The 11,428-nt window shown below is 48.1% G+C and overlaps 1 protein-coding gene across 7 annotated transcripts in view; it reads left to right on the top strand.

Moving 5' to 3' along the window:
* LOC102381560 (pepsin A-like) overlaps positions 1-10,274 on the top strand; it is a 17,775-nt gene extending 7,501 nt beyond the window's left edge. For 6 of the 7 annotated variants that reach the window (XM_025206937.1, XM_025206934.1, XM_025206935.1 and 3 more), the window contains 10 exons: positions 163-359; positions 458-625; positions 1,519-1,675; positions 3,096-3,213; positions 4,262-4,380; positions 5,977-6,176; positions 7,977-8,093; positions 8,596-8,740; positions 9,203-9,301; positions 9,952-10,274. In XM_025206937.1, coding sequence (XP_025062722.1) covers positions 1,544-1,675; positions 3,096-3,213; positions 4,262-4,380; positions 5,977-6,176; positions 7,977-8,093; positions 8,596-8,740; positions 9,203-9,301; positions 9,952-10,101 — 1,080 coding nt within the window. In that variant the 5' untranslated portion in view covers positions 163-359; positions 458-625; positions 1,519-1,543 and the 3' untranslated portion in view covers positions 10,102-10,274. The remainder of the gene's footprint in view (positions 1-162; positions 360-457; positions 626-1,518; positions 1,676-3,095; positions 3,214-4,261; positions 4,381-5,976; positions 6,177-7,976; positions 8,094-8,595; positions 8,741-9,202; positions 9,302-9,951) is intronic. The other variant, XM_006026024.2, reaches the window with a different exon arrangement.
* The last annotated feature ends 1,154 nt before the right edge of the window (positions 10,275-11,428 follow it).

Raw genomic sequence — 11,428 nt, 5'->3', positions numbered from 1 at the left:
CGCGGGTGGGGGGGGGGGGTCCCCCAGCAGTGATGGGTTTTCAGGGGGTGGACGGCCAATCTCAGGGGGTGCACATGCACCTGTGTGCACCCCCTACGCATTGCTAATGACTTCCCCTCTCTCCAAGGAGGGCTGGAAATCTCCATCTCTTTTCCCCTCCAGATCTGACCTCCATAACTCACCAACCCTTTAGATTTCTCACTCAGAACCAAAACTTATGATCTGCTCTCAAACACTGAGGGCAGTCTCATTTCACTCATCCACCATAACTCCCAAAACAAGTCCTCAAGCATCATCCTCCCTAACCCTCATCTAGAGTGGGAAGAGGCAGCCCACATATTCACTCCAGGAACTGCCAGGTGAGAGAGACTTCTTCATTTAATTGGGAAAATTATAGCTACTGCACTTCAAAAAAACAGTTACTATGACTAAAGGATACCCTGCTTTCTATTCCCAGTCCTATGCCTTCATACATCTCCTGACTTGGGTCCAGTGTAACACCAGGGAAAACCTAGATAGTCCAGTTCCAATGCCCATCATGAAACCCATTCTTCAATCCACAGCTGCACTGAAATTAGTATTGAAATTGTGGAGGGTCCTGATCCAATTCCCCAATCCCACTGAGGTATCTCTCTACATATAAATGTCATTTTTGTTGTATGCATGTGAATAATCTTTTTATTTCTTCTTTGTGCAGTGCCTTGTACCACAGGTGCTGGTACAAGAGTATGGCTCCTATGCTCTATGATATACAATAAAATAATCAAAACTGAGATCTAAACATTTCCATCTCCCATTCCAAAACCTATGTGCCTTCCATGTTGTTATTTAAAGCTAAGCAGAGGCTTTATTTTATGAAGCATACACAGAAAACATCCAGGAAATTTACCTCCTCCTCACTGATTGGTGCCCCATTTTTTTCAGGCCCTGTGAAGCTGGAAATTGATAACTTTCATTATTTCTCCCAATGTTTCCCTTCCGGACTTTCTGATAGCAACTATGGGGAAGGTTTTCATTTCTTATCGGAGCTATTAATAAGATAAGAAAGGCTCTGCCATAATGGTATATAAGGAGCAGCACACAAGTCAGTGCACTCACTCCTTGCTTTACCAGTGGGTTGGGCAGGAAGACGCATCATGAAGTGGCTTCTGTTCCTGAGCTTGGTGGCACTGTCCCAATGCCTGGTGACAAAGTGAGTATTGGGGAAGCCTGACTGTGGGCTGCTGGCTCAGCTCTCTGCCCAGCACTACAGGAATATAGGAACTCATAAAACATCTTCTCTCTCCCTCTGATCTATTATCCATCCTTGAATGGGTAGTAGATGGGACATTATCCCTTAGCCTTGCAAAGCACTGTACTTGAGGAAGGATGAGGTTGTGCCCCAGACACTGGGGACTCTGATCCCAACTCCCCAGAGGCTCTTGGTATATCTTTGTACAAGTCACTGCCCCTCTGTCCTCTCTAGGTAAGTGGGATGTTAGGGACTGAGCTGTTTCTCTCTGTTCCCTTGTTCTTTAGGGTCCCCCTGAGGAAAGGGAAATCCATGAGGCAGAGTCTTAAGGAACATGGCAAGCTTCAAGATTATCTGAAGAATCATCCACGCAACCTGGGCTCCAAGTATTTTCCCAACATCATCAGTGAGGATGCCACTGAGCCCATGACAAACTACATGGATGTGAGTATGGCAAAGCTGTATGGCTGCACTATTCAGCCCCTCTTGCCAGCTATAGGCAGCAAGTGGCAGACTAGGACAGCATCCCATGTTGGCATGGAAGTTGCTTGAATGAGTCAACTTCTCTTCTTGGAAGACAAATTCTGGTACATTCATCTTTACTCCCATCCATTCCTGTGAACCAGTGAGCCTGCTGGTGCCCAGCTCCAGACTCCAAAATGCCACAAGCCTTCCTGCAACTGTTCAGTTCTCCCTGACTCTGTACAGCCTCTCCAATCTTCTGATAACCCCTCATCTCTTTGACTTCTGAAGTTGCCTCAACCCATTTCCTCACCTGAGTGCTTCCAACCAAGCCAGGGACAAGCCCAGCCCTGTACTATGTGCCCCATGGTATTTAGAAAGGGAAGAAGTAAGGCACTCAGCATAGAACACCCACAAGTTTGCTGGGTTTACCTACTCTCAGCATGCACTCACACAGGCAGAGCCTGATGGGGACTATGGTGCTCAGTGTTGGACTGTCAGCAACTACTAGAAACAGATCTGGACAATGCAGTGCCAGAGAAATGGCAGCTCAGACTTTGTCCGTATCAAAAACTCCTTACCTTAGACCCCCAGACAATGTAAATCATAGTTTCATAGTTGGTAGGGTTGGGAGGGACCTGAGCAGATCATCTAGTCTGACCCCCTGCCATGGCAGGAAAGAGTACTGGGGTCAAATGACCCCGGCAAGGTGTTCATCTAGCCTCCTCTTAAAGACCCCCAGGGTAGGAGCCATCACCACTTCCCTTGGAAGTTGGTTCCAGATCCTAGCCGCCCTGACTGTGAAGTAGCGCCTCCTGATGCTTAGTCTAAATCTACCTTCTGCCAGCTTGTGACCGTTATTTCTTGTCACTCCTGGTAGTGCTCAGGGGAACAGGGACTCTCCCAATGCCTGCTGGTCCCTCGTGACTAGTTTGTAAATGGCCACTAGATCCACCCCTCAGCCTTCTCTTGTGGAGGCTGAACAGGTTCAGGTCCCTTAGCCTCTCCTCGTACGGCCTGCCCTGCTGACTCCTGATCATGCAGGTGGCCCTCGTCTGGACCCTCTCCATGTTGTCCACATCCCTTCTGAAGTGTGGCGCCCAGAACTGGACGCAGTACTCCAACTGTAGCCTAACCAGTGTCGCATAGAGGGGGAGGATCACCTCCTTGGACCTGCTCGAGATGCATCTGTGGATGCATGACAAGGTACGGTTAGCCTTCCTGACCGCGTCTGCACACTGTCAGCCCATGTTCATTTTGGCATCAATAATGACTCCAAGATCTTCTTCTGCCTCTGCAGAAATCAGATAGGGAAGAAACTCCTGGTTGTCCCTGTAGAGGCTATGACTCCTGGATGGCAATGTTTTCCTCCTACTAACATATGCCTCTCCTGCTTTTACAGATGGAGTATTATGGGACCATCTCTATTGGCACCCCAGCCCAGCAGTTCACCGTGCTCTTTGACACTGGCTCCTCCAACCTGTGGGTGCCCTCTGTGTACTGCTCCAGCCCGGCCTGCAGTAAGTCACTTGCAAAGCCTCTGGAGAACTGTCTCTCTCTACTGTGCTCCCACAGGCTGTGCCACGTCAAAGACCAACTCAGCCCAAGGTGGTCAGTGCTGGGACATTTCCCCATGCAAGCATGTTCCATATTACAGTATCCTATAGGGCATGGACTTTCCAGAAACAAGCTAGAAGAGAGTTTCCTGTGGAGATCAGAAACAGGTGTCATCCTCAAGTAAAACTAGGCATCCTTTGATGATGAGCTGCAGTTTTGTCCTGTCTGTCTAGATCACCCCCAGGCCATGCGCCTGTGACTGATATCAGCTGGACCCCCCCAAAAAAAGATCCATCAGCATGAGTAAGATGGGGAGAGACCAATATGACATTCTCCATGGGCATTCCAGGCATGCTGGGAAGCCCACTTCTATGAGCCAGCATGTGGGGAGTGCTGATGTATCCTGGGTCAGGGCTGTCTGCTTTGTGAAGGGTGTGAGATCCTGGTGGAGGCCTGCAGCTTGATCAGTTGATTTGGTAGTGATGGAGGGGGCCTGTGAAGCAGTTTAGACTTTGTCAGCCCTTGTGTAATGGTGAGGGTGCCTGGCAACTCACACATGTGGTGATCTCTCTGACAGAATTACAGAATCATAGAAAATTAGGGTTGGAAGGAACCTCAGGAGGTCATCTAGTCCAACCTCCTGCTCAAAGCAGGGCCATCTGCAACCTACATGAAGCAGGTAACAAGGCCCCATTCAGTAACACTAGAAAACCTGCCTCATTTGGTGCCAAGGATGAAACTTCCTCCCAGCAGAGCAAGGAGTGAGAAGCCCAATCCAGATCAAAGAGCCCAATAGAAAAGACTTCCTTCTTGTAGAATGTGCTGGCAGTGTATTGTGCCCAGAGCAGCATTCAGCAGAGACTGTAACCATGAGCACAAGTTTTCATGCCTGCCTTGGGTGGGAAAATATTAAACACCCTCATCGCCCAGTTCTTCCAGCAGTTAACACTGCCTTGTCCTTAGCTCCAGGAGGGACCAGTGTGTAATCATCCAATTCTTCTCTCCTTGCAGGCAATCACAATCAATTCAACCCACAGGATTCCTCTACATACCAGGCCACCAGCCAAAGCGTCTCCATCCAGTATGGCACTGGCAGCATGACTGGTTTCCTGGCCTATGACACTGTTGAGGTAAATGATAAGGAAGGGTTTAAGTACCTCAGCCAAGGATAGGGATTGGTGAGGAGCACCTGAGGTGTGGAACCAAAAGAATGGCAGAGACAGAGAGGGAGGGTAGGGACAGGATGAAGCCAGAGAATGAGTGTTGGAGAAAGAGAGCCAGGGATCATTGTGCTTTGCCTACTTTTGCCCACTTAGTTACCTTTTCCCTCATAAGCACAGGGCATATTAGGAGCAGGGAGTTGTGGTGACTGGGCCAGGAAAGAAACCACAGACATGGCAACTATTCCATATCCCAAGAGTTGTGTGCCATGTTGGTTACAGTAAATTTAAAGATACAGGAAGATGGGCACACTTCCCTCCAGCTTTTGCAGCCCCCATGTTCTGCAAGTTCCCCAGAAAAATGTCAAGCCAGCCCGTAAAACCATTAGCACTATGAAACCCCTTAGCATGTAAAACCCCTACTCCTTGTTTCTAGTGCCCTCTACTGCTGTGGACACCCATCACAGGCAGTATCCTAGTAGACTGTGGCACTTTCTTGATTCTGGAGCCTGAGCTATAGACTGGGCCAGGTCCCATGCTGCAAAATAGAATCCTGTACCCCTGGAGGCTTCCCCAACTGTGCCTCAAGCCACCTAGTTCCCACTAGACCCTCATTCTTCCTTCTAAGGATTGAACCTTCATTTATATTTCCTGGTTTTAAGAAGTTTAAAGTCAAGATCCCTTCAGGGCTCTTGCAGATCCAGACTCATATGATGAAGTGAAGAGAGCCGTTAATAGAGTTCCCCTTCTGATTCTCCCAGACACAGGGGATCAGCTGTCTCTCCCCTCTGTCTCTGCCACTCGCTGTCATGCTCTAGTGTCCTATTGCTTTCATTTCTACAGCCCCAAACTCCTTTCTCCTCCCCTGCCACCCATTCCCAGGAATACTGTTCTCTGAACCATGTCCTTGTCATTGTTTTGAAGCCCCTGCTAACTATCCTCCCTCTGTTCCCTGTCCTCTTCCAACCTGCAACACTATATAGCCTCCTGGTTCTTATCTGAAACAGCTTTATCCATCTGCAACATTTGCTTTATGCAGATACCGTATCCTACAATCACACTGGGGCATGTATGTTTAGCACATTTCAGTCTAGTGCTAACTTTTTCCTCCAGTATGGCTTTTGGTATTCTGCCTCCAGCACAAAAGAGGCAGTGAGTCCCACACACCAACTGAGATAAACTCTACTGACAGGGAGCACCTGAGGGAGGATTAGAAAGGGGTGCACAATCTTTTGAAGCTGCATTCTCACAGAGCTGTGTCTTGGGGTCTCTTGCTCAGAAGGACCCAAAATTTGGATCACAGCCCATGGAGCACCCCCCAAAGCAAATTAAAGAGAATCCAAGTAAGTGCATGAATATTAGAGCACTTAAGTTACCCACACAACAGAAAGGTCTTCTCTGCCTTAACAAGAAACAGTAAATACTTATTTTGTGGAGAGCAGAATGGAGGAAATAGTGGCTTCTGAGATAAGGCAGAGAACTCCCCATCTTGCAAGGCCCCATAAGGAATGGACAGCTCTTCCCAGGAGGTGGTTTGTGTCTTATCCTCCCCATCTCTCCCACAAGGTCGGAAGCATTCAGGTGGTCAACCAGATCTTCGGCGTGAGTGAGACTGAGCCCGGCACCTTCCTTGAATATGCACCCTTTGATGGGATCCTGGGTCTGGCCTTCCCCAGCATTTCTTCCTCTGGAGCCACCCCCGTCTTTGACAACATGATGAGCCAAAACTTGGTGTCCCAGGACCTCTTCTCTGTCTACCTGAGCTCGTAAGTCAGGCCTGGAGATAGCTCCTCTGCCAGAAGTGAGATTTGTAATTGTGTAGATCCTGTCATAAAAAGGAAGTCAGAGGTTTCCTTCAGAAAGTACACAATGCAAGCAGCTCTGAGGTGGAATGTGTCAGTTCCTCTCATAGGGGCAAAGCACACTGTTGGCAGTGGAAGTTAATGCCTACAATGACAAACTAATAATATTTACAATGAAAAGCAAAGATGGGAGTTTCCTTAAGGAAGAATCTAGTTTTAGACCTGGCCAGTTTTGTTTCATGGCAAATTTAGACTTTCTGGCAAAAAATTCCAAACCAAAACATTTTCATTTGAAAATGCTGTCATGCTGCTGCATAGTAATTGTAGTTTGGATGCCTTGTAACCTCATTTTTGTGTATCAGTTGCTCTCCATTGTTGGGTTAAATCTTCCAAAGTGTGACATTACTTCCCCTCATGAAAAAATAAGGCAATAGCATAATGGGAGACTGTAGTTAAGGTGCAGAATGGGAAATAGTCAGCCCCACCTACTGAAAAGGGTAGGGGAAGAAAAAAACGAATATACAACTCTAATGAGCCATCATTGTGGCATATCTGAATCAAAACACCTTAGTTTGGTGACAAAATAGTTTTCCATGGTTTATTATTTGGGACTGGTGAGGGAATGCCCTATGAAAGATGGACATTTTCCTTTTAGTAATACTGTTTACGTCAAAACTGTGTTATCTCAGAAGAACAACGTACATGAAAAGTGCTTCCCTAGCTCTAGCAGTTCCCCAGGATGGAATTTGGTCAGTATACTGGTCATTCCCCCGTGCCTGTGGATGGTCTATGCAATAGTTAATTCAGAGCATCATGGTCTATTTCTTTTATGTGACCACAGTAAAGAAAAGCCTCACAGGCTTGCTTGATGCTATCCTAAGTCACTGACATACTGACTCTGAGAGGCAGAAGTACTCCCATATCAAACCCAGCATCTCTGTAGCGGTTAACACCAAACTTAGCCATCCGCTCAGGATTAACTTTGAGGGAGATCACATACTATATCACCAGCACCACAGGCTGTAAAAGTTGGGCCTGCATGTCTTCCATTCAATTAGTGGTGGGGCCCAACAATTTTTTCTCTTGAGATCTGGAAAGATCTCACTTTAGGGCAACATTAGTGTTCCTACTAGGAGCAAAGCTGCAGATTCTTGGCTAAAGGGTCTTGCCTGTCTGCTCAGAGGCAGATTGATAGCCATATCTGGGGTCAGGAAGAAATTTTACCCCATACTCAGATTTGTAAAAACTGTGGGGGTTATTGTCCTGCTCTATAGTGAGGTTGTGGCCCTCTGCCTGGGACCTCTTGAGTGCATAACGACAACATTTTATAGAAACAAGACTTTGGCTGCCATGATTTCCCTCCTTTAACCATGGCAGGTTAGGGTGTTAGGTCTGTGTTGTGCCAAGGTTGGCAGTCATCATATATAGAGTTTAATTGTGGATTGTATAGAATGGTTTGAATACAGATGATCCTGCCTCGGGCAGGGGAGTGGACTAGGTGACCTTTTGCGGTCTCTACTAGCTCTACTCCTTTATGACTCAAAGCAAGAATGTATCCTCAACTGCAGCACCCCTGTCCCCTACCATCATGCCCTGTTTCCACATGAGATGATGATGTGCTCAACTCCACTGTCAAGTGCCCTATTCTGACTTTGTTGCAGCACTCCACTGCCCTGGTTCTTCTTTAACAGGCCAGGGATTTGCCATTGTCTCTGTAACCAGACCCTCCCTTAACTGCATGACTCTCCCCTAACCTTTCTCTAGTAATGACGAGGAAGGGAGCTTTGTCATGTTCGGAGGCATCCACCAATCTTGCTACTCTGGGAGCCTGAACTGGATTCCTTTGTCTGCTGAAACCTATTGGCAAATCACTGTGGACAGGTAACTCCCACCACTTGGTCCTTCCCACTCACTGAGTCCCATGGGGTTTTTGGAAACAACAAGTAAATAGGCATGAGTTGCTTCTGGGAGACAGAGGGAGCTCCATGTATGGAGCTCAAACAAGGGGAGAGACAGAAAAAGCATAGCAGCAAAGGTCTCTGGGCAGAAGGCTGTCCAGCTAGAAGGGTAGGCCAGTGACCCAAACCTCGTTCACGCAAGGAGCCCACTCTGATTTGCCAAAATTTCTGTAGCAATAGACAGAGTCCAGGCTAGTTACAGAATCCACCTACACCTGCTTGCAACCCCTTTCCAGTCTCAGAATGTGGAAGGACAAGGAGCAAGAGCCAAAAGCAAAGCAAGAAGTCTAGGATGAGAAAGCAAGAGAAAGTTCTTGGCAGACAGAGCCAAGAGACAGCTCCCTCCAACTGGACTCATTAAAGGCTGAGGGGGCATGAGATCAGAAGTCTTGTGGGGGGTGTTCACCTGACTTCTTTTCTTGCAGCATCACCATGGGCGGCCAGGCCGTCGCTTGTACCTCTGGCTGCCAGGCTATTATTGACACTGGCACCTCTCTGCTGGCTGGGCCCCCTAGTGCCATTTCTAACATCCAGAGTGCCATCGGTGCCACCCAGGACTCCAATGGCCAGGTTAGTGCAGTGGGGAGGGGTGGATATAGACAGAGGGCTCTGCTATGCACAGATGTAACTGAGCCCCCTGGATCTATGGGAATTTGCTTCCCTGTGCACCTGACCACAGGATGCCATCCCTTCATCACTTACTCTGACATTTCCAGCATCCTGTGTGAGTCACCCATGTGAGCACAGGACAAGCTTCTGCATCTCTGATGAAAGCCAGGTCATGGTCAGTGGCTCACAAGTCTCCTGTCTCTGAGCTGACAAAGCCAGTCCATTAGCTCTGGCCACAGAGGGTTTTAGACTCTGGTGCCAGGATCACTCCTTAGAAGTGATTTCATCTGGTCATTATCCATGATCCTTCTATCTCACCCACACCCTATTTCTAGCCTTGTGCCTCCTCCCTCGGCCTGATGGCACTCACAGGGGATTTTATTGACTGATCCTTTTCTCTGTTCATTGTCTTCCTCCCTGCAGTACGTCATTAGCTGCAGTGCCATTGACAGCCTGCCCAGCATCATCTTCACCATCAATGGCATTGAGTTCTCTGTGCCTGCCAGTGCCTACATCATTGAGGTGAGTTTCCTATGCAGAAAGCCACCTTGCGGTTTCCTCATGAGGGTTTGTGCTTCAGATGGTTGTGCTGAGCACACAGGTACCTGCCCCCTGGAAATATAGATCATAGGGCTTCAGGAGCAGCACTGAGATACAGTTCAGGGTCTGCCCTAAGTGCCAGGGATGCACTGGGCCTTTCCCACAGCAGGGTTTGTAAGGAGAAAGGGTCAGAAGCAAGGGAGCCCAGAATGAAGGTGATGTCAAAGAAGCTGACAGAGTCAGCCCCTAGAGCTTCTTTTCTCATGATATCACCAAGGAAAACTAGATTAAGCATTGTCACCCCCTTGTGCTCCACAAGTGTGTATTGGGAAAGGCTGGAGATGCCTTCTCCATAATAAAAGCATTCTCCCCACTGTAATGAAAGAATGGAACTATTGTAACAGCTCCCAGGAACACTATCTGGTTGGGTGAGGAAAGGCTGTACCGACCAGCACCATTGTCTTCACCCTCCAGCCTCACCTTAGACATCCCCCATCCATGCCATTGCCCAGTCCCAATGGATGTCTTATGAGACAGCACAAGTGCAGACACATACAGTTCACCTGGAGTGCTAAATCAGGGGGTTGGTGGATCTCAAGCTCGATGCTCACCTTGCATTTTTTCTGATGCAGTCACAAGGCAGTTGCGCAAGTGGCTTTGAAGGTATTGACATCCCCACCAATTCTGGAGAGCTCTGGATCCTTGGCGATGTCTTCATCCGCCTGTACTACGCTGTCTTCGACAGAGCTAACAACCAGATAGGCCTGGCTCCCATAGCCTGAGCACACAATTCTTTCCTTTGGAAAAGTGCCAGAGTATTGACCCTGTACAGTTTCCACTTCTCTGGAGCCTCAACACAGTCTATCAGTCAGGCTATCCTGCACCTTATTGCTAGTTCAATGTCCCCAAGCTTTTCTACACTCCTGACTCACCCTTTCCTCCTGTAACAATGACAGCAACAGAATAAAGCAGTATAAAATCATTGGCATGCCTCTTTGGTCTCTAACAGATTGCATATGGTCCCTGCCTGCACTCTACTGATGAAGTATGGGATACACGTCCTTGTCTTCCAGTGTGAGGATTATTTCTTAATTGATCCTCCTCTGTTATTTCAGCCCAGGCTCCATGCATGCACAGTTCTGTCTATGCCCTTCAGTCCCAACTTGTAGCTTTACCTTTTTTATTCCTGTCTTGCTGCACCCCAGTGGCCTCTGCCAGTGCCTCTCAGCCATATTCTGTGGCTGGGGTTAGTTTCTGACACAACACAATCCAACAAGCACAGGACAGTTGTAGATTTGCCATATGGCCCTGTACTACAGAAGGCCCCATTCATCATGAACAGGACATGTGCAGTGTCTTGCCAGTTGCTTCTGGTTTGAGCTACATAGTTTCTCAGCTCACCAGCCCAGGGCCCATTGGATGCTCCCTGGCTCCAGTGATCTACATATTCTTACATGTCCTCATCCAGCTGTCTAGCACTCAAGGGGCTGGAAGGTGCTCTGAGTCTAGGAGAGGATACATTCTTTATTGCCCCTCCTAGTGCACAGGTGGGCACGAGCTGGATCAGGGGGTTGGCGTGGGAGGTGGATCCAGTGCAGTTTGAGCTGATGCTACTAGGGGCTGCTAGAGCTCGGAAACAAATTTGGGACTTAATTTTCATGTCACTTTACAGACTAATTACCACACCCCATCAGACATGGAGTGCAGGGTGGCCAAGGTCTCCCATGACTGGTCCCTGCTGTATTGAGAAAACCCCAATACTAACAGTCTTAAAGCATCCAAAACTCAGTGGAATCCTTCATCTGATGAGGCTTTCTGTGCCTGGAAGCATAATTATACATTTCTGTGGAAGGAGGGGTCTTTACACTCCTAGTCCTGGCCTATGACACTGGACTGAGTCTTAAGACACCTTGGTTCAGGTCTTGACTCTATTACAAACTCTTCTGGTGGCCTTGAGCACCTCACTGCACCTGCTTGTGTCTCTAGCCTGCCTGTGCATTCATGGAATAGGGACAGATAATAACCCTTATCCTCCACACTTCTTCCTGTTTTGATCAAGGGCTCTTAGCAGCAAGGTGATCTCTTCTGGCACAAGGGATGTAGTGGGAA

This window comes from Alligator sinensis, unplaced genomic scaffold (genome assembly GCF_000455745.1).
Source record: "Alligator sinensis unplaced genomic scaffold, ASM45574v1 scaffold437_1, whole genome shotgun sequence".
Lineage (NCBI taxonomy): Eukaryota > Metazoa > Chordata > Crocodylia > Alligatoridae > Alligator > Alligator sinensis.
The sequence above is the reverse complement of the archived record's forward strand: the minus strand, read 5'-3'. Positions and strand labels throughout refer to the sequence as shown.